Source organism: Oculina patagonica, chromosome 12, assembly GCF_052425735.1.
Source record: "Oculina patagonica isolate OP01 chromosome 12, crgOcupat, whole genome shotgun sequence".
In the NCBI taxonomy this organism is placed as follows: Eukaryota; Metazoa; Cnidaria; class Anthozoa; order Scleractinia; family Oculinidae; genus Oculina; species Oculina patagonica.
The window spans coordinates 33,284,260-33,307,026 of NC_135769.1; the positions used below are offsets into that span (position 1 = coordinate 33,284,260).

Below are 22,767 nucleotides of genomic sequence, written 5' to 3' on the forward strand. Positions count from 1 at the left end.
CAGCATCTATCTACGCACTTCCGACAAGAAAACTACTTCTGGATTGAGGGGATAGGAATGTCCGTCAATCAAACTCTTTCAAATAGTTGAGACATCCTTGAAGTGTGTTGAAAATACTCCGTGCAGCGTAATAGATTTTTTAATCTGTATCGCCGATTCTGTTACTACATTTGAAAAAATTTCGATGGATTTAGTTCTTTTCAACACTATCTTTCTGGGAAATCGCGAAATATAAGTTTCGGGAAATTAATCTTTTTATAATCGCGAACTTAACCCTCGAACCCTTCAACGTAACGTCGAACCTCTCCGTACGGACACCTCTCTAATACGGCCACCTCTCAATTACAGACTGTCTTCGATGTCCCAACAAGATTTTCAAATATTTTCTTTAAAAAAAACCTTTATATTACGGACCCTCTCTAATACGGACAGCAGTGGTTACAAAAACAACAAACGTAACGCTTTATTCGGATCCACCTTCTTTGATTTCCAGCCAACAGAAATTGATGCAAAAACAAGCCAGAATTCTTATGGAATGTAAAAATAAACAAATCATACAATTTTGTTAGAAATGACCCCCCCCCCCGGGATGCTAATAAACTAATATATTCTAAATTACTACTAAATACTTATATAAGACTTATATACTGAACGTAACACTTTGTTTATGGTATTGAGAACTTTTAAAACAATTGATGCTGGTCCCCGCGATTAATACTTTTAAAATAGCATTTCTACTGATGTGGATCTCCATCTAATTGCGACTCGGAAATATATTTCGCAGTACAGCCATGGTAGCCTGTCGAATGTGTCGCATTTCCAACAGTAAATAACAGGATTTAAAGATGAATTAAGAAATACCAGTGACGCAGTGTAAAGTAACAAACCATTTTAACTGTACTTGAATTGATATGGCACTGACAACAAACATGCAATTTTGTGGCAAATAACAAAGAAAAAAGAGGTATACGTAGAAGTGCTGAGGGCAGTTTTTCTGAGGCGCAAATTTTACCTCGTCAATAATTTCTTGTATTGGGAGATTTGAGTTTGATTGTGTGGTCACGTACGACTAAAAAGATATTATAGTAAATCAATTCTCTAGAAAACAAACAACATCAACAGTAACAAAAATCGCGTAATGCCATCGAAAGAAGACGAAAATGCACCACACCACCCACAGCACAACACGTGAGTAAAGAGAAAAAAGCAAGAATCTGTCTCACGGCCACAACACCAAAGAAGAAGAAAGAAAAAGTAGGCAAAGTCAATACCATCAGCGTAAAATTGAACCAGTAACCAACAAAGATAGAAAAGAAGACAGAGAATGTTTTTAAGGTTTTGAAATGTGTGGAGAAGGGGAACACACATCATTTTTTTTCGGGGGTTTTTTGATGCGCCGAAATGGGGTAATCATCGTATCTATTTTGAGTGGGCACCACCGAGAAATGATTTTACACCATTGGGTTTCAAACAAAGAGATAGGAAAACTCCTTAAACAATATGAGCTGGCATAGTCTTTTCATTTCACTGTTATTAATTAGCAATAAAACAATCAGATTTCTCACAGCATTTCTTTTTTCTTTAAGCTTTTCCATGATGTCATCATACCCCGCCCATTAAAAGGTAGATTCCTATAAAAGCAGATAAGGAGAAGGTTGGAGAAAGTAGAATAATTAATTAAGATTTCTTTATTATTTTTTCATGCCAGCGCTCAAATCATCCGTGTAAAACTAAAAATAAAATAGCTAAGCTGAAAAAATGGAAATAATACTAAGAATCATTAAAGCCTTTAAATGAAAAACTAACTCATTAACTAACTATCTTAACTAATTAACTAAGTAACTAACTAACTGTCTAACTAAACTTTCTTTAGTCGAGGAAAACACAATCGGAGTACGAGTACGAGATCAAGGACAAAGACGACCTTCACGAATTCCATCCAGTTACATTCCCATAACCCTAACTCCTCCCTGTTCTGACCAGTTGAAAAGGAGACTATCGGTACAGATTTTGAAATCTCGTCCTTTTGTAACTCCGCCCGCGCAGATTTTCACCGCAACAGCCCAGATCAAATTCAAAAGTAATCAAAATGAAATAAAGATACACATTTATTTGATCACCACCAATTCACTTAAGAATGTAAGGAAAGTAGACTAAGTAAGTAAGTATTAGGCAGGGGGCCCACAGCTTGGCTGCAGGGGCCTGCGAAAGATAATCACAACACCAATAGCTCCTCTAGGGCCGAGCATCCAATAATGTTAAGAAAGAGTAAGTGTAGAACGGAGTTAAAAAGTGAGCCTGGCAATAGCACACAAAACAAATAGAACCTCAGCGATTCATGTCACTTGATTACTCAGGATTGGTTACGCGAATTAAAAAAGTATGAAACAAAAACTTAAGAACAGTGATCACCAAGGAGGTATAACCCTAAATCAATTAAAGACAGAAGTGCCAACGCCCATATTAAGATCACCAGGCAACCACACGCTTCTTTCACAAGCTCCTGAATCTGAGATGAAGATGAATAGCCAAGAACCTGTCCACACTTATGGCCAAAATTCCTAAAAACGAAGCACCAGAAAAGAAACAAAATACAGTAGGGACCGGTCAGGCACAAGTAGGGCTGTTTGTGTTTCCTTGTAGCCACTTAGCCATTAGTGCGATGTACAAAGGTTGAACCAATAAACCAACCCCAAGATCAGAAACAGCAAGACTCAGGAGCAATGTTTTTAACGGCTTTGGCAACGATGAAGTTTTTCTCATCGCATAGATTGTTAAAATATTCAGCATAATGGCGGTGTAGGATGAAAAGGCGTTCAGCACACAATTAGCATGTACGATGAATAAAGCGGGTTTTCGGCCACAGAATCCAAGTGCAGAAATCCGTTACAGAATATATCTGCCATACTCTCCAATTCTCGTCACAGGTAGAAAATTTGAATGCGCGTCCTTTTTGCTCTGAGTGAGTTTTACCCGAAATGTTTTTTGCCTGTGACAGATGTCTCGGACTCCACTCGTTAGACTCTTTCTTGTGCGATCTGAACTGAAGTCGAAAGACAAATTTTCAAAAGGAGCAATAACGTTCGTCCAGTGGGGAAAATAATTTTTTAAGTCATATTTTATACATGTTTTTTAAGAGCTCTTTGATGCTCTGTCTGTGCGCGCGTGTTCCAATTATGGAACAAACTGTAAACAGACCATTGCAGAGTTAATGAGAAAATTTTAAGCCTATCCAAAGTTAAACGAGGCGATACGATGTAAATAGTTACTACATTGGATGGTATTAGTTGGTTGTTTATTTACGGTGGTATTTTAACGGAAGCAAACGTTCCGAAGAACAAAAATACTGTTTGGGTTTCAGCTGGACTACACTCAAAAGGCAAAGATTAAAAAAGCTCACGTTGTATAAATACACCGAGCGATATTTTATATTCAAGCGCTGGTTTGAAAGTCGAAATAGCAACTGTGTTTAACAAACTGCCATCCTTTTCCTAGCGAAAGTTTATGTCGAAACAGGCGTTTTCCTTCGGCCAAAAAGTCATTTTTTAGATTCTATATAATAATGCTATAAAAAATTTTTTGTCGAGATGATAGTTCTCAGTGAAAAATTAAGAATTACTCGGATCGAACTCCCAGTTTAGTTTTTTGCCTCGCATAAGTAAATTTCATTAAAATAAATTATTGACTGTTTTAAAACAAAACCATAAAAACTGTATTCACTAAGCAAAGCCTCATTCCACTCAAATTACCTCATTCCTAATTTTTAATTACTAACTCACAACGTCAACAATCATCTTAAGGATCTCAAAGATTAATGAAAGGACAAGAGGAGTCGAGAGAGAAACTCAAATGAACGCGCCCACCGACGCCGAAAACAGAACTAGAAACGGCACAAACGAGAGTATAGATAGTCGAGACGAATTATTAGTGAAGAAAGAAGAGAAGTCAAAAGTCACTCAGTCAGAAAGTGACAACAGGAAGTCTAAAAAATATACACCTCGACAAGGATGAGAGAAGATGTTTCCTCACAGGAGGCAACGCCAAGCTCAACCTCTGCCACCTCATAAGATTTTAGTCTTTGGAGAGTTAGATAAAATTTATTTCACTTCGAAACGAGTGGTGGTATAGCCAGTCTGACGTACCACACAAGGGCTGTAATATCGGCTTTACTAGTTTATTGGAAAATCGATAATAACAGCTTGAATTTCTATCCCAACAGTAAACGGGGTAAGATATCAACACAGAGTCATTACAGTTCAAACCTTTAAAGTTATTTCGGAATATACTGCAAAAAAGTGCAATATGCAGATAACAAACCAAAAACACGAGGTATACGTAGAATATGCCAACGGCAGTTTTTCTCTGCCTCGTAACATTTCCCATTTCACCATTCTGTGCTACCTGTTGTACTTGCAGGGCTTGAATTTGGTTTGTGTGGCGTCGTACAGTGAATAATCTGCAATAAACAACTCCTGTAGAAATAAAACAAAGACCTGAAAAAATAGTCACGAGAATTCCGTAAGTAATAGCTGCCATCCACAAATCGATAACGATAGAAATGCCTGAACACCCAAATGAGATCACCACAGCAACAACACGCTTGTATGTCACAATTTCCTGATATCTAAGATGAAAATGAATAGCCAAGAATCTGTCTACAGTTATAGCCAGAATACCCAGAAACGAAGCAATAGCAAAGAACCAAATGATAATAAAAGACCCGGCATACATGGCACAAGTGTGATTATCTTCACTGACCAACAGTGCGATGTACAAAGGTTGAACCAGTAAACCAACACCAAGATCAGAAACAGCAAGACTCAGGAGCAATGTTTTTAAAGGCTTTGACAACGACGGCGTTTTCCTCATCGCGTGAATAGTTAAAATATTCAGCATGATGGCAGTGAAGGAAGAGAAAGCGTTAAACACACAATTAAGGATGTACGATGAATAGAGCGGGTCTTTAGCTTCGGCAGTCCAGTCTTGGTATTGCAGCAATTCGTCACAGAAAGCATAATTCATGTTCTCGATTATTTTGAAAGGTACGCGCGTTTTGAAGTAATATTTCCCTTCCTTTTCTTCTTGAATATTTATATAACACGAGAGTACAGGTGTCTCCACCACATATAGTAATTACTTCATCAGAATATTGTTCTTACTCGTTTCCATAAATGGTCATGGAAAAAGTTGCAAACAGCAATAGAGTTAATCCAACAAAAAACAAGGAAATTTTACTTTTTTTGCAATTTGTGTTGATTTTTTCTCTTTCATTTCTGTGCCCCGTTAATACGCATTTTAATTTTGTTGCTTGCGTCGTAAATTAACGGCACAACTTTCGCTGATTCGATTGGAGTATTATGATAATTTATTCTTTGACAATGGACAAACATGCATTTGCGAATTAACATCGTCACTAGGCTGAACGTCTGGTTTTAACAATGAACTAGTTTGTAGATTGGATCCTCAATGTCTAATGCTCGGCTCCTATTTTTAGCTTAATTAACAAACGTCACGTTATTTGTCCTACACTTAACTCAACTTAACATCCGTACATACGTCATTTGAAAACAAGAATATTGAGCGCGCCAATAACCTAACACAGGTGTTTCCGACCTGTCTATCTGAAATTAGCTGCTTTGAAAAAAGTTCCTCTTAAAGCTACGGATAAAAACAGAACGTTAGATTATAAACGGGAAATTAATTGTCGCAATAAGTTGATCAAGAAAGCTATTAGACTTCAGAAAAGTAAAAAGCAATGTGATGACAACTGCACGGAGACACCACAACGCGGGCTCATGAGTGATATATGTCTTATTCTCCTTACCATATCAATACATTGTCAGGAGAAAGGTGTGAGAATAGAGAAAATCACAGCTAGCAAATCACAGCAACCAAGTTTGAACTACACAGAAACCAGAAGTTAGGTTACTTTTTAGTCAGAAATAAAGTTTTAGTTTCTAGCACTTTATCAACTAAGTAAAAATAGTTGATCCAACTGGAAGTTGGTAAAGGTAAATAAACCGCGTAGCGAATTTTAATAAGCTGACGTTTCGAGCGTTGACCCTTCGTCGTGTTTCTTGTCAGAGACTGCAAGCCGGTTAGTAGTTAGAGGCCGAGCTAACATACTTTTTTTGGACCGCACGTGTACACAGGAAGCTAGAAGGTTGACAAAATGTTAAAATCCATTTCTGTTTTCCTACCAGCAGTGGTCATTTGCCAGTTTAATTTTCCTTCCTTTATATTGTGGCAATATCTTATTCATGATTAATAAGTCAAGTTATTCAAATTTATATATCAGTGATTCTGTTCACTGTTGTTCAGCCAGGCATGTGCAAAGTTTCATATTTTTTGAAACTGTGAGACTAAAGATCAGCCGTTTACATCAAAACATTCGGAACAAAATGGAAATGAAACATGATAGATTAATTTAATCCAGCAGTCAGGCACCTGCTGTAAAATGAGAATATACCTGCCTGTCAAGTTTAGTGGGTTGGAGCATTTCGTGTAGAAAGTCATTTCTGCGGCTGAATGACCTTGTTTGTTTAATACAAATGCAAAAAACAAGTTCCGGCACATTGGAAAGTAATAAATGAACAAACCAAAATAGCAAGAGGGACGTGAGTCAATTCTCCTTGGTGCATATCAACTACTTTAAGAGTCAAGTCTCTTTTTATAAATTTTTTATTAATCACATGGAGAGAAATTCAGTTTCCACCAAGCATTTTTCTCCGAGGTGATCAGGTTTTCATTCTCACAGCCTATCATACCCAGAATAATAGATAATTGTGTCTTCAGCATACACTGATGCTAAGTGACGGACCATTAGAAATAGCCAGAGGGTGGTGAATTTCCCCCAAAAAATTCCTGCAAGGGAAACTTGTCTAAAAAGAAAATTCCTGCAAGCGGTTGTACCTGAAAAAATTCATGCAATGGAAGAAAACAAGTCCTGCAGACAAGTACGCCTTAACAAAAAATTCGTGCACGGAAACTTTTTTAACTACCCCCCCCCTCCCCCCGGTTATTTCTAATGGTCTGTACCTAATCGACGAGTGCGATAAACACTGGGGCTAATCGTCAATGTCTGTCACAGACAGTATAACCAAGAGGGGGGTCCTGAGGAACGCCGAAGCCTAGAGGAAGGCTAGATGGTTTATTCCTTTCTATATAAAGTTCTCTGCGAACAGGTAGTCAGATAATTCCTGAACCAGCCGAGACTGTGCCCTCTAACTCCGTACTGCTGCAGCTTTAACTATTATATTTTCTTAAGACAAATTATTTTGTTTTCACCAGCAGGGCTCCTCTGCCTCTCTGGATCCCATCCAAGTTGCTGAATGGGCCATCCTGCCTTAATAAAGTTGACTGACTGACTGACTGACTGACTTACTGACTAACTGACTTACTGACTTGTTTTAAAAAAGGTTTCTTGATTTACTCGTTTTTGCTGTTCAATTTAATTGTAGCGTTTCAATCAGGTCATGTCCTGGAAACATGTTCCCCAACATGTCCATGATAGCGTGTCGAATGTGTCTCATCTTCCAACAGTAAATAACAGGATTTAAAGATGAATTAAGAAACATCAGGGTCCATGAGTAAACTACTAAACCCTTCATAGCGGTCATTGGTCCAGAGGTTGCACTGACAATAAAACTGCAGATCTGTGGCAAATAACACACTAAAAATGCAAGATATACGTATAACATACCAACTGCAGATTTCCTGACGCTAGCAGCGACATTTGCCAGTGCTACATGCTGTACTTGTAGGGCTTGCATTTCATTTGTGTGTCGGCGAACAACTAGATAAACTTTGTAATTAAGTAACGATGTAGCTACGAGGCAAGAAATATCGATAATAGTCAAGTTATATCAGTAACATTCGTGGGAGTCCACAGCGCAAATGTTGAAATAAAAACACTGATTACTCATATTGAGATCACCACAGCAACAACACGCTTGTGAGTCACAAGTTCCTGATATCTGAGATGAAGATGAATAGCCAAGAATCTGTCTACACTTATGGCCGTAACACCAAAGAACGAAGCAAGAGAAAACACTATTGTGATCAAAGTGTAAGTAGTATAGGCAGTACAGTTAGGATAGTTCCCTTGTAACCACCAGACCATCAATACGACGTAAAAAGGTTGCCCTAGTAAACCAACACCAAGATCAGAAACAGCAAGACTCAGGAGCAATGTTTTTAAAGGCTTTGGCAACGACGAAGTTTTTCTTATCGCGTGGATTGTGACAATGTTCAACATGATGGCGGTGTAGGATGAGAAGGCGTTGAACACACAGTTTGCGATGTATGATGAGTAGAGGTCTGCAGCTTCAGAACTCGAGGGCTGGTAACGAAGCAATAAGTAACAAAAAGAATTTTCATGATCTTGAATGGTTTGGAAGAATATACAATATTTTTAGGTGAAATGTTATGGGTAAATTTTCCTTTTTGTCGCAGAACAGCCGTCTTTATCAGTAGATCGACTATTCTTGCTCTGACGGCGCGAGAGATGTGAAGCTGGATAATTGTATTTTCGTGTTAATACTAAAACTATTGGGAAAAGCCCATATGTCAAATCATGATGTTTCTCAAACTTCTTTTCATATTTGCATAGTATTGTTAATGAAAAGGAGCATATAATAAAATCCATCGCTGTGAGAAGCAATTCAATCTGTTTTAAACAAATATGTCAGATGGAAAAGCGCAATTGTTTTCTTCTTTTTCATTACAGATAGCAAACATATTTATTGGATTATACCAATACACTAATGTTTAATTACTTTTGCTGACTGGTGAATGCAGCTGAATTCATAGGCTAAGAATTTAAGTTGTCTTCATGCCGTCATTTCAAAACAAATGAACAGTTAATAAAAGTCGCCTACTGCCCAGCATAAGCTAGCAAAAGAGAAGTAAGAAAACATCATTTCCTTGGCACATACATCAAATATTATTAATACTTTTGTGGCTAAAGTGAAATCAAACAGCATCTATCTACGCACTTCCGACAAGAAAACTACTTCTGGATTGAGGGGATAGGAATGTCCGTCAATCAAACTCTTTCAAATAGTTGAGACATCCTTGAAGTGTGTTGAAAATACTCCGTGCAGCGTAATGGATTTTTTAATCTGTATCGCCGATTCTGTTACTACATTTGAAAAAATTTCGATGAATTTAGTTCTTTTCAACACTATCTTTCTGGGAAATCGTGAAATATAAGTTTCGGGAAATTAATCTTTTTAATCGCGAACTTAACCCTCGAACGTACAGTCGAACCTCTCCGTACGGACACCTCTCTAATACGGCCACCTCTCAATTACGGACTGTCTTCGATGTCCCAACAAGATTTTCATATATTTTCTTTAAAAAAAACCCTTTATACTACGGACCCTCTCTAATACGGACAGCAGTGGTTACAAAAACAACAAACGTAATGCTTTATTCGGATCCACCTTCTTTGATTTCCGGCCAACAGAAATTGATGCAAAAACAAGCCAGAATTCTTACGGAATGTAAAAATAAGCAAATCATACAATTTTGTTAGAAATGACGACTTTTGACCAGATTGGAATTGTGAAACCCAGTACCTGATGACAGTTTCAGTACATAGAGGACGAAGGATAATCCGAATAAGTTCATTGTGTCCAACAATTCAGACCACAAATGAAGATCTTGATAAATAGATTGTTATATTTCGGTATGAACTATACCATCATCAGACTAATAAAATTAACATACAAGCTAGATCTTAAATACTGCGAGTGAGGAGACGAAAACAATAAGTTTACTCAGGAGAATAGATAGAGTTCTCTGCTGGATTTTAGTCCATTGTTTAGGGAAGGTGCTAGGCGTTTGATATAATAAGCCTCTTTGTATAGAAGAAGATTCCAGTTGTGGTCACAGTCTAATACCGTTGTATTATCACGGACAACATGGGTGAAGTATTCTTTGTCATTACTGATAGAAGGTGGAGCAATGTCAGTGTTTAAATTATCCGGTAAATTACATAAATCGCGAATAAAAAGTAAATGGTTACACGTTCGCAGGTGTTTGTAAATTGCGCTCTCTTTGTCAGAGATTGCGTGTTCATGTGTTCGGACGAAAAGAGTTCTGTCCGTTTTGCCGATGTACGCTGATTGGCAGCCAGGGCATTTAAACTTGTAAACAACATGTGATTTATTCAGAAGTGGAACTCGATCTTTATTGTTCGTGTAGAAACATAGTTTCGTTGTTTTCTCGCGTACTTTTATCTCGATGTTAGAGTTTGTAAGACATCTGCGAAGCTTTCTTTTGAAGGATCTTAAGAGTTGGGATGTTTTGTCTCCGATGTACGGGACAGAAAGCCAGATGGTTATGGAGTTTTCCTTGTCTTTGTTCGCTGCTGTACGGATCTTATTCAGGGCATCGTAAGAGAACCGTCGAATTAGTGCGTTTGCAATGCGCGAGGGGAAATTGTTCCAAGATATGATCGTTTTGAGCCGTTTTAGTTCAGATTTAAGCATATTAGGTGAACAGATACTGTGGATGCGGTTGACTAGGGCTTTAATCCAAGAAATTTTTTGGCGCCATGGAACGAAACTATCAAAGTTTGTGTATTGGCCTGTAAAGGTGTCCTTACGGTAGATTCCGATGCCGTTAGTTAAAATGTTGATATCCAGAAAGTGCGGAGTGGTATTTTCAAAGAGATCATAAGTAAAGCGGATGTTCTTGTCAAACTTGTGGAAAAGTTCTAGAATGATGTCGATTGTGTCAGGTTTTATCAAGAGTAGTGTGTCGTCAACGTATCTACAATAGAAGGTGATAAGTCCTCGATCAATGAGTTGCTTGACAATTGTCTCCTTAAACTCCGTCATAATAATATTGGCTAACACTGGGCCTAGCGAGCCACCCATGCTGACACCATCGATTTGCTCATACAGCTGGTTGTTGCAGGAAAATGCAGTTTTTGTGCATTTTAAGATCCTTCAAAAGAAAGCTTCGCAGATGTCTTACAAACTCTAACATCGAGATAAAAGTACGCGAGAAAACAACGAAACTATGTTTCTACACGAACAATAAAGATCGAGTTCCACTTCTGAATAAATCACATGTTGTTTACAAGTTTAAATGCCCTGGCTGCCAATCAGCGTACATCGGCAAAACGGACAGAACTCTTTTCGTCCGAACACATGAACACGCAATCTCTGACAAAGAGAGCGCAATTTACAAACACCTGCGAACGTGTAACCATTTACTTTTTATTCGCGATTTATGTAATTTACCGGATAATTTAAACACTGACATTGCTCCACCTTCTATCAGTAATGACAAAGAATACTTCACCCATGTTGTCCGTGATAATACAACGGTATTAGACTGTGACCACAACTGGAATCTTCTTCTATACAAAGAGGCTTATTATATCAAACGCCTAGCACCTTCCCTAAACAATGGACTAAAATCCAGCAGAGAACTCTATCTATTCTCCTGAGTAAACTTATTGTTTTCGTCTCCTCACTCGCAGTATTTAAGATCAAGCTTGTATGTTAATTTTATTAGTCTGATGATGGTATAGTTCATACCGAAATATAACAATCTATTTATCAAGATCTTCATTTGTGGTCTGAATTATTGGAATTGTGACTTTGCCATGGCAACGTCAAATATCATAGACACATGGTTGTCATATCAAAATAAATTAAATTTCTGCAAGCGATAAAATAAAACCAAATTGATTGCAAGGCTGGTACAACGGCAGGAGGGCAAGATTTATTGGCCAAATATTTCAACTAGCAGAGCTAGTCTTCTTCAGGGCCAGTACTATAACATAAGGAAAAAACTGCATCCAAACTGTTTTTGATAAAATAAAATGAACAGCTACTGAAAGTTTCAGCATTGTAGAGTAAATCATCTTTTTAAAATTTTGAAAAAAACGTCAATGGGGTGGCAGCCATCCCACTCCCCTCCCCCCCTCGTACGTCCGAGGGTAAAAGTTCCCGCGAAAATATGAAGGTAGTTTGTAGCGTGACTTGCGTGACCAAGTTACCTGAGTGTCCTGGGTCGGGTGATGACGTAACGGTTTCTGTACACACTGACAAAAGCGAAAGTAAGAGTGTTTAGGCGATCGGTCGCTAAACATTTCTAGAAGAACTAATATTCACTGCAAATACTTAGTATGGGGACCACGACATCAAGTTGCCGTGTAGAAGAAACAATTTCTACACATTACGACCATGCCACTGTTTTGGAAGAGCAAGTTAATGGATCGGAATCATTTCGGCTTTATAGAATCACATCTTATCGCTTCGAGGCCATTCTTTATAACCCCAAACACTCTCCAAACTGCTTTAGTCTGTATCGGATAGCGGAAGAACCAGAGGCTAGAAAGAAATTCAAGTGAGTGTATCAAATATTTTAATTTTACCTTTTTACCGCAGGAAATTGTATATTTGCTTAGGTGCAGTAATATTGTTAAACAACACCAGATCACCTGTGAATTATGCATGAAGCGACTTGAAAAATTTGTAAACTTTAGCATAAGGTATGCTGTTTGTGGATAATAGTTAAAATCTATGGTTTTAATAAGCTTTTATTCGAGATAATTTAATACTGCATTTTAATCCATAAAACTTAACTAGTAAACACCCTGGGTGGTGGCGGGTTGGGGGAGGGTGGAGGGGGGAGGCTACTTCACGGAACCCTGACACAGTTTCAGATGAAATCCATTAAAGGCTTGTTTTATGGTTTGGCACATGCGTAAGCTATTACATGATCTGCTCAATTCCATTGCCTATGAACCAATCAGATGCGAGTAGAAAAACTTGTGCATGTGTCCAGAATAAATCCTATGGGTCGACAATAAATTTGGTGATGTAATGAATATATGAAAGACAGTATGTGAACTGCGGATTAATGATGAAGTGAATGAAATGATCCTCCCAGTGTGAGAGCAATTTAAAGTAGCTACATGTTTGTCACGCAGATTTTGCAGACTTTTGGTCTAAACTGTTTGAAAATTAGCGGTAAGCAACTTAACCCATGGAAAACATTATTTTTGAATGTCTAAAGGAAGACGTCAAGAATATATAACCTTTATTTGCAGATAGAAATCAAACTACGGCTATAAATTTCGATTTTGTTGAAGACATGCAGAAACAACTTGAAAAGTTAAGCCTTAATTTTTCAAGTTGCAATCCACTTCCATCTGAGCCATCTGCAGCCAAAGATGCTTATTAACAGTTTCAGTGCTCTAATATAGCAATTTTTTAATAAAAATGGACTATTATTTTTAGGTGTCCAGCAACATAAAAATAAATTTTTCCTGTACAAAAATCAAGTAAAATCCATGACAAAGCCCCTTTAAGGAGTTTAAGCAATTGCATTTTTTAGCCTGAAAAGAATTTCAGTCCTACAACAAGACTTCAACCCTTTTTATGGCTTTTAGGGACTTTTGTGAACGACTTTTACCATTCTGCCAAAGTTCTGCCAAATGTTACAATTCTTCAGTTCTCCAAGATCTCATTTCATGTTTGGAACAACATCCTGATTGGTCATTAGCTCATGTCGCTACACATGTGGGTCTACCAGAGTGTCTTACGCATAAGAAGATTGCAGAAACTGTGGACAGCTCATGCAAGGACAAACAAAGGACCCCTCTGCATATGGCATCCAGGGTATTATAAAAATAATTATGGAATATATAACTGCTGAATCTATTTTTATTACCCAGTAATGAGGTGTTATGGGTTCAGTGGTTTCAGTTATGGAATCAATATGGTGGTAAAGAGGAGGGTGTGAACATTTTATGCATATATTTTTTTACACAATCATGCATAACTAATACTGGTCCTCTCTACTCTATTTTGGACTTTCTTGTTCACTTTGCCCAAATTATGCATTTCTGGTGTTTCTCCAAGGAAACCACCAATACTTCGTATCATGTATTAAAACTCCTTTACTACAATAATTGTGAAAAGAAATTATTGCTTTTCAAGTTTTGTGTGTAAGAAATATCACTTAAACTGTATATTTATAGCTACAGAGTTATCAGGGAATATGGCTTTCAAACAATCAGAGCAAGCCTTTTTTTACCAGCTGTGTTCTAACAAGACTTTATTTCTTGTAGAGTGGTAAGCTGGATTTTGTTCAAAGTCTAATGGATCATGATCCTAGGCTTCTGGTAAAAGACAAGTTGGGTAACACTCCTCTTCATTATGCTGCTGAAAAATACCCTGAGGTACTGGACTCCATATTGAAAAAGGCCCAAGAGTTAGGTACAAGTCATTATTCTTTAAATACTCTAATCTAATATTGAGACCTACGGTATTCAATTATAGCTTTTTATTGATTCTATGAGTAGTGCACCATATAGTACCTTTAGTATTCCTAGGAAGACATTGGCAAATCTTCAGCCCACTTGAGATTTGGTTTAAAAAACCATAATGATAACATTTTACTCAAGTCTCCATATTGAAACAATAAAATTCATCAAGAAGACTTTTGAAAAGCAAATCCAAAGATTATCCCCGTTTTAAAGATTCCCAGACACTAAAGAATAAAGTGAAATAATGTCAATTAATTTTTTTTCCTGAAATTTGTAATTCCTTGGTGTGCATCAACACAGAGAGACTTACTCCAAAAATGGTGGCATCTATAAGCAGTGGATTTGATTCTATAAGTTATTAGGTTTTTCTGATAATTAATTAATGCATCAATTCCTACCAGGGAAGCTTATTTAACATCTTAATCTGTTTAGGGAACCAGGTATCAGAGGTGGTCAATGCAACAAATTCCAGTAACCAATCAGCTTTAGATGTAGCTTGCCGGTACTCCCAGGATGACAGTGTTCAAGTGTTGCTTGCCGCAGGAGCTGATCCTAGTAAAGAACATAATGGGTGTCATCCAATCCACACGGCACTGAATGCCAAGAGTGATTCATGTGCGGCAACACTGCTGGAGTTTCATCCTGAGCAGGTCAATGTTCGTGATAGTAAATATGGTGGTACACCCTTACACTGGGCCAAGACCAAAGAGGCAGGTTTTTCATCTTTTCCTAGCGTCTAACCCTCCAAGTTAGCAGCCATAGCAACTAAAATTTTGGAGCTGGTGCCTAAATTGGAACCAAAGTTGCCAGCCTGGCGACTAAAATTGAGAAGAAGGATTGAAAGCATGAGCTTAATTTAGCGACTAAAAGTTTTCACTGGTGACCAAACTTGAGCAGTCGGTGGCCAAATGGCCATCAAGGAAAAAAATCAACTTGGAGGGTTGGCGTCCTGGAGAATATATTTTTTAACATAAAATAAATGGAAGAAGAGATGTTAGGAAATAAAAGACAATTGAGTATGTATGGAGGAGCACAAATTACATCAAAGTAAAATATAAATAAAGAAAAAAAATTCCGAATAACTTTAAATATTTTAAAAAGACTTAGTTTACTGTGAGAATTTCATGATGTGTCAGCACTGGGACAGTTTGATCCACAAAGGTGCATCTGACTTATGACAAGTGTTGTAAGCAGAAGTTATGTTTGTTCTTCAAACAAGGCAGTTGAGCTACTCCTAAACAGTGGAGCAGAGATAGACGCACATAATCATGATGGAGAGACTCCCCTGCATGTCATGGCTCGCCGCAAGAGGCTTGACTGTGCTATAGTGCTGTTGAGTCGTGGAGCTCAAGTCAATGCTCAGAGTAAAGATGGTTCCACACCATTGCATCAGGCTGCACTTGTAAGTCTTCCACTAGTAGTTATTTCGAAATTCTGATTTTTATGTTTTTAGTGCATGTACCAGAGGCTCCAGTTTTCCAGTGGTCTCAGTGTCACTTAATTGTCTTTTTGAGATATCTATATTGCTGGTGCTGTTGTTACCATTCATATAGGGGAGAAGCCACGAGCCAAGCGGCCCACACTGCCGGAGCTTATCCTGGTTTCCGTAGCATTAAGCGGCTAGGAGTATTTCTACTCCCCCCTGAATGGGATGCTAGTCCATTGCATGGTTCCCCCCCCCCCCCCCCCCCCCCAGCATTATGTCGCCGGTACCCATTTATACACCTGGGTGGAGAGAGGCACTATGAGAGTAAAGTGTCTTTCCCAAGAACACAATACAAGTGACCCCGGCCGGGGCTCGAACTCGGACCGCTCGATCCGGAGTCCGGCGCTCTAACCATTAGGCCACCGCGCCTCCCACATTCATATAGGGCCAGGCAAAAAGTCGGTGTGATTTTTATGTCCACTGATCAGGTTCTCTCAGCCATTTCCAAAACTTCAATAGGAGAATTTTCTGTGAAGTTTAAAAATTTTCTTCCTTTTGCATGAAAATGTACATTGTACCTTGGTCATATGCTTCTGAAGATTTAGTAGTTTGTTGTGATTGACTGACTGACTGACTGACTGACTGACCGACTGACTGACAGACTGACTGACTGACTGACTGACTGACTGACCGACTTTCTGACTGACTGACTGACTGACTGACTGACTGACTGACTGACTGACACCACGTGGTGCATGAGGCCCCAGGAGTTTGCTGTTTCTTACCATTTAATTTATTTGGCACTTTAAGGTTGGTGACCCAGACATGGTGCGAGCTCTTATTGTATTTGGTGCTGATGTCAATATTACAAACAAGAGACACGAAACACCACGACATGCTGCTACTGTTGTTCAACAACCCCGTGGGCGTGAAGTTGTACGTGCCCTGGGATTTGTTGGTGCAGCAGCTTGTGATAAGAGCAAAAACGGATGTACACTGGAATGCAGCAAACCTTTCCAAGAGGAAATGATAATTGGTAAGTAGAAACATTAGCCCACCAGATGTATCATGGGGTATGATGTCCTGTCTCAAAGGGTATGTTTTAGTTTGAAGTAAGTTTTTTAGATTTATCCTTTTTCATCTGATGTAGGGTGTGTTTTTATAATGGGAACTACAAGATAGCACATGTTTATTTATGTCTCTTGATAGTATGGTATATTAAGAGGGAAAAAAGTTACCAAAAGAGCCACAAAAGATTTTAACAAAATCAGTGAAAGTTCACTTCATGTATTGTGTAAATTAAAATACAGATCACTGTAGTTTGCTCTGATATATGGTGAGAGTTTAAAGATCTGGGCAGCATGCATAATACTTATAACGAGATAATGAACCCAAAATCCAAACAGATCTTTCAGATATGAAGGCTTGTTCTCTATCTTAGAACTGTCCTTCTCATACAAAGGTGGCACCATTGTGAAAGCAGCTCCCAGTTTGCCTGGCTACCTTGACATCGTTAAGATTGCTGCAGCCTTAGTGTCTTCCGGGCTTTTACAATCACATGCTGGCCAAGACTCGGTCGATGCTCGGAGGGTGGGGTCCCACAAGGAGTCAATCTTCAAATCCCGGCACAAAAAGGAAGCAATCCTGACTATGGACGGTGGAGGCATCAGAGGTTTGATACTCATCCAGCTTCTTCTTGCCGTGGAGGAGTTTACCAAGCAGCCTATTGTGCGATTGTTTGACTGGATTGCAGGGACAAGCACTGGAGGAATTTTGGCTTTGGCTCTAACACATGGTAGGTTGTTTGGCCGGAACAGTAACAAATTTAATCAGAAAATATTCTGGTTTTTTTAGTGGCCTATTATTGATTTGCTTTTGTAACGCATTGGAAGGCTGGTTTCACAATTTCCAGTGAATGGAGGTAGTGTGACCGTGTGGTCAGGCATCAATAGCCCCCTGATCAGCCATCCACCAACCAATCAGTGAATGGAGGTAGTGTGACCGTGTGGTCAGGCATCAATAGCCCCCTGATCAGCCATCCACCAATCGGGATTGTTAACAAGTTTATCTATAATCATGGCAAAACTAGTAAAGCGCACTGACCACTAGAAACTTGCTTCTCATTGCAAGGTTGCGTCAGGTTTTGCATCCGATTGCTTGCGTAAATAACCGACCTCTGTTAAATCGCTTTACACACGTAGTATACACGGTTTTTATTAAATCGCTATTTTACAGCATATTATGGACTGACAAATTACTCATCGGTTACTCTCTTAACCAATTATCTTCATGTAACTCCGCAAAATAACAGGTCTCGTGCATGACTTTATTTAGGTCAGTTGCCCCATTTACACCAAATTCATTTTAAAGCTTTAGCACATTCGCTCTATTTCCGTGTGAGCATTCTTTCCATCTTTAATAAATATGAATAAGGGTTGTTAAAAATATACCTTATAGTTATATAAACATCTCCGCTAATAATAGTGACCAACAGGCCAGGTTTTGGTTGTACTTCAGTTCAACTGACTTTCTATTTCTTCTTCCCTTTGTTTTAGGTAAGTCTGCACGGTATTGCCAGGGTCTCTACTTCAGAATGAAAGACTTGGTATTCAAAGGTCCGCGGCCCTATGACTCCGAGCCACTGGAGAAGTTCCTCAGACAAGAATTTGGAGAAAGTGTAAAGATGACTTCTGTACTTCACCCACGGTACGATAAAACATCTCTTTGTGCAGTAAGTGATGAATAGAACATAGCAAGCTCACAGAGTGTTTTTCTTCATGCTAGAGTTCTAGTTACCGGAGTTCTTGCTGATCGGCGCCCTGCAAGTTTACATTTCTTCCGCAACTTTGATGTACCTGATGAAGAGCCTGACGCTGCTCAAGCCAAATCACCATTTTCACCGCCGCCAAAACCTTCAGGTGAACTTATTTTTCCAATGGTTTATCTAAAGTTTAAATGTGTGACTTCGTTTTAAATGAAGATTTCTTTTTAGAAAATAAATCCAAATAGTTCTCGTTCAGAAATTATATCAAGCTCAGTAGCATTCCATGAAAAAATATTTGCGTTTATTTCTTCGAAAAGCTGCAACAAAGTTTGAAACTTCCTGGTGTCCTTTTGTTCTGTCTTTCTAGCGCTTTTGTAAACCATTTGGAAATGGGGCAAATTTCAGATTGTTAAAACGAAAACTCACCCAAATATTTTACAGATCCGCAAGAAATAGACAAACAACGACACCAGGTAGCGTTTCAATTTTATTGCAGCTTTTCCAATAAAAAACAGACATATTTTTTCACCGAGTTCCAAATCTATTCAGATTCTTATAATGCAAGTTGACTTTTTCATCTTTCTCATAAAGTGACAAGCAAAAAATGGCAGCGCCGCGTAATCTGGAGAGGCCGCCGCTATTTTGAGAGTTTATTAGAGAAAGTGCAATGGTAAAGTGTCTGTACGCGCACAGTATCGACATCCCTTTCTTTTTATATTCTCCTTCAGACCAGCTGGTGTGGCGCGCAGCCAGGGGGACTGGTGCCGCTCCGTCGTTTTTCCGTGCCATGGGATCGTTTCTTGATGGTGGATTGATTGCTAATAACCCAACCTTAGATGTGCTGACAGACATTCATAAATATAACCGCTCCGTACGTAGAGGTGACAAAACCAGCTCGTTTGGTCTGGTTGTATCCCTAGGGACGGGTGTCCCGCCGCCAGTTCATGTCCCGTCATTTGACGTGTTCAAACCAGAGTCCATCTGGGACGCAACCAATGTGCTCATGGGAGCTCGTGCTTTGGGAGAACTCCTGGTTGATCAGGTAACCATGGAAACTGCATGACTTGACTGTTCGACTGTAAATATCCAATTTCTTTGACCTGAAGGCAATTTATAATTTGAAATAGTTTACGTGACAGCATCTTGAATCCTTTAATGAGCGGGGTTTTTAAAAACCTAGATTTTTCTTAAAATACCAATGTATTGTCGAAGAAAAAAGCGAAAAAAATTCCGTTATGCATCCCAAGTTGGGATAATTCCAAATTTTTACCAGAAAGTAAGAACAACGATTAAATGCAAACTCCTGGTAAGTGAAGGGAAGCTGAAAGTGAAACCGGCCCGGGCAGGGCTGGCAAGCCCTTTTAATTCGACCTTCTCATGGTAAAGTAACTTTATGCATACTCACTAGATCTCTGTTTCCAGGCTACCGCTACTCACGGCCCGGTTGTTGAGCGTGCGAGGGCCTGGTGCCAGATGCTGAACGTGCCTTACTATCGCTTTAGTTCTCCGATGTCGTCAGATGTTGGTTTGGATGAGACTGATGATCGCATTCTCGTCAAAATGCTCTGGGAGACAAGAGTTTATGTTTTGCAAAACTTCAAGGAATTCACGGAGTTGGCTAAAATATTGACCTCTTGAACTCCGTGTAACTCTTTGGTCGCTCTTGCCGCTATAGCGTTCACGGTCAAGGGAATGGGCCGGGGGAGGGGGGAGACAAATCTCTCGTCCGAACACAGGTAACCAAAGCGTACTATGAGAGTTTGTATGGATGTACTATAAGAGCTTGTATGGATTTGAAATAAAGTTGAGAAAAATATCTCTTTTTACCGGTGAAAAGTTATAATGAAACTTTAAACCTTACCTGGTGTCACGTTTTTGTATTTCTAGTGCTTTAGAAAATCGTACGCGCGATTTTCGTCTTAACCATCTGTTGCGTACTAAAAGAAAGACAAGGTAGGAAAGCAAATTCGAAAGGCGAACACAGGCCTCTTCGAAAAACTCGCTAAAAGTACCTCAAAACCAGACCTACCTCGATCTTTTCCCTTCACGATCCAAGAGCGATAATTATTCCATCTTTCTATGTAATTGAATACAAACAAACTCTCATAGTACGCTTTGGTTACCTGTGGTCCGAACAACTTGACTGACAAGTTCGTGGCATATTTTACACCACAACCATATAGCCAAGCTATATATTTAATGGGTTAAGTAGTAGGTATTCTTTATAACCTGGTAAATATTTGTAATTTTATAAGTCTATATTATTAAGAGGTCGTTTACCTAGTAGACAAAATATTGTTTTCCTAAAGAAAGTTAATCCAGCTAGTTAGGTGTAAAAAGGGGAAAGTTTTATCCAGAATTTATATATGTAAATTAAAAGTATGAAAACACGAGATAATTTAATTTACTACTTACATGCCAGCGTCATCGAGAGACACAGTTTGCAGCGAAAAAATTACCCGTGTAAACACTCTACAGCTTTCCTGCCTGAAATAGTAATGCGAATCTTCTTTCTTCAGTGTTGTTTGAGGAGTAAGAGCATGTAACATCAAGTGACACCAGCTGGCGTTGTGTTACAAATTGAAAGTAAAACTACCTGGTGTAACAGATTTCTAATGTTGACGAGAACGAGGCACTGAATCAGTTTCAAACTTGTTTCAATTCATACGCCCCACAGTTCTTTCTTTGTATAAGAATTTTCAAGGACATTTGTAATATTCTCATATATATTTTAAACAGGAGACTTTTCTTCTTTGTAACTTTATAAAAGATATCTTGTTTCTGGTGGAAAAGTGATAGCTTTTGGAATCTTTTATAAGGTAAAATTACCTGATATATCGTTGGATTAATAAGAGAATAAAACTGAGTGGTATTCATGTTAGGCCATCCCCTTTTTTTTTCGTTTATCGTCGTATGTGTTTTATGATTTTGGGTCGGTCGGTCGGAATTAAAAAAAGAAAATTCAAAAAAAAAGTGGATAAGGAGTCTGGAACTAGGAGGCCCGGTACCTCAGCATAATGTCCGTGGAGCCTGGAAACAAGAAGACATGGTTACAAAGTCAACATGGCGGCAATGGAGGAAGGAAAAATCGACGTCGTGGTTAAACTCAAACAAGAACAGCGTAAAAAGGATGAAACATTATTTAAAATAATGTGTCATTGCCTTCTATACCTTCTGTATAATTTTTTTTTTCTTGAAAACGCGAAAATCTGGGTCGGTCGGACGACGCTAAACAGAGAAAAAAAAGGGGATGGCCTTAATTCTATAAAAGTGGTCTTGATAGTTGTTAGTGCCTTCTTCGAACAAGGTATGTCATGATCGAGGGAGGTTTGTATGTAATTTACTTTGTTATTGGCAATTGAGCTTGTTTATGTTTTATTTAACCCTCTTACTTCCAAGGTTGCCAAAGTTCTAACTCCCAGATCTTTACTGAATGAATGGCCACACTCTAAGGTTTCGACAACTGTACTCTGCTTTCCGCTTGCCTGGAAAATCAAAAGCCCTCTGGGCTTAGTGTCTCGTGTCACTTTTTAGAGTTTATTTAAAAAAGAGATCGCTTTTCACGTCTATTTATTGCTTGTAAAGTTGATCAGTTATATAACTCCAATAACAGCAGAAAAAGATGACAGACATTGCACTGTATTGCACTTTGGTTCACTAAGCATACATTCTACTGTATACTTATACTATGACTTCCATGTGCTTTCTTCACGCTATATGAGATATCGCTTTGGGTGTTTATTCGTGAACGCTTAGCCTGTTAAGTGATAATGACATGCGAGTGGTGATGATTTTGTTAATTCTTATAACCTCTTCTCCTGATTTAGTATTGATATTGTGAGGAGAAATTTGGTTTTGGTCACTCTTGAGCCGGTCTTAATGTTTTTGTAACGCCAAAGCTACAACGCAGCGGCTGAAGAACGTGTAAATTACAGTCATTTTCTTCGCTATTTAAATCTACTGAATGAAATATTCTGCTAGGTTCTGCTTAATAGAAAACATTCGATCTTGCTTGACACGTGATTCCGCGCGAACGTACGCAATAAACTATGTAGTAGTGTTTAACTCGCACAAATCTCACTTTTAAAGAGAGACTTTAACTTCTACACAGAGCTTACTATGCTGTACCATAACTGGTCATAACTTTAAAATGGTTGGGTATTGAATCGACTAACGATTCAAACGATTCAAACCTTTTGTTCAAACGACATGTGTTATGTGTGCAAGATTAACTTTGACATTCAATCCCGACCAACTAATTGCTTAGATTACAATCCCTCT

General features: G+C 38.6%; 3 protein-coding genes and 1 pseudogene across 3 annotated transcripts; 1 reads left to right on the top strand and 3 right to left on the bottom strand.

The window, feature by feature from the left end:
* Positions 1-2,395: 2,395 nt before the first annotated feature.
* Positions 2,396-5,022, bottom strand: LOC144633574 (olfactory receptor 51A7-like). Its single transcript, XM_078492419.1, has 3 exons — positions 4,585-5,022; positions 4,402-4,472; positions 2,396-2,561 (listed from the first exon to the last, which is right to left on the bottom strand). The coding sequence occupies exons 1-3, from the start codon at positions 5,020-5,022 to the stop codon at positions 2,396-2,398; spliced, it is 675 nt and encodes a 224-aa protein (XP_078348545.1).
* A 2,423-nt stretch (positions 5,023-7,445) lies between these two features.
* LOC144633575 (histamine H2 receptor-like) lies at positions 7,446-9,633 on the bottom strand (annotated as a pseudogene).
* Positions 9,634-9,782: 149 nt separating this feature from the next.
* Positions 9,783-10,886, bottom strand: LOC144633577 (uncharacterized). Its single transcript, XM_078492421.1, has one exon. It carries the CDS (start codon positions 10,884-10,886, stop codon positions 9,783-9,785), a length of 1,104 nt encoding a protein of 367 aa, XP_078348547.1.
* Positions 10,887-12,064: 1,178 nt separating this feature from the next.
* LOC144633810 (85/88 kDa calcium-independent phospholipase A2-like) lies at positions 12,065-21,372 on the top strand. Its single transcript, XM_078492681.1, has 11 exons — positions 12,065-12,369; positions 13,418-13,646; positions 14,099-14,246; positions 14,729-15,010; positions 15,520-15,698; positions 16,533-16,758; positions 17,185-17,517; positions 18,278-18,428; positions 18,507-18,640; positions 19,215-19,528; positions 19,909-21,372. Exons 1-11 carry the CDS (start codon positions 12,149-12,151, stop codon positions 20,122-20,124), a joined length of 2,433 nt encoding a protein of 810 aa, XP_078348807.1. The 5' UTR covers positions 12,065-12,148; the 3' UTR covers positions 20,125-21,372.
* Positions 21,373-22,767: the final 1,395 nt, after the last annotated feature.

Excerpts from the sequence above, each read along its gene's own strand:
- LOC144633810 (XM_078492681.1), top strand. The coding sequence starts at position 12,149 with ATGGGGACCACGACATCAAGTTGCCGTGTAGAAGAAACAATTTCTACA. Across the intron at positions 17,518-18,277 it reads GGCTTTGGCTCTAACACATG|GTAAGTCTGCACGGTATTGC; the intron begins GTAGGTTGTTTG and ends CCTTTGTTTTAG. Across the intron at positions 18,641-19,214 it reads ACCGCCGCCAAAACCTTCAG|ACCAGCTGGTGTGGCGCGCA; the intron begins GTGAACTTATTT and ends ATTCTCCTTCAG.
- LOC144633577 (XM_078492421.1), bottom strand. The coding sequence starts at position 10,886 with ATGGGTGGCTCGCTAGGCCCAGTGTTAGCCAATATTATTATGACGGAG.
- LOC144633574 (XM_078492419.1), bottom strand. The coding sequence starts at position 5,022 with ATGAATTATGCTTTCTGTGACGAATTGCTGCAATACCAAGACTGGACT. Across the intron at positions 4,473-4,584 it reads ACAAGCGTGTTGTTGCTGTG|GAGTTGTTTATTGCAGATTA; the intron begins GTGATCTCATTT and ends TTATTTCTACAG. Across the intron at positions 2,562-4,401 it reads AAGCCCTGCAAGTACAACAG|GAATTTTGGCCATAAGTGTG; the intron begins GTAGCACAGAAT and ends CTTCGTTTTTAG.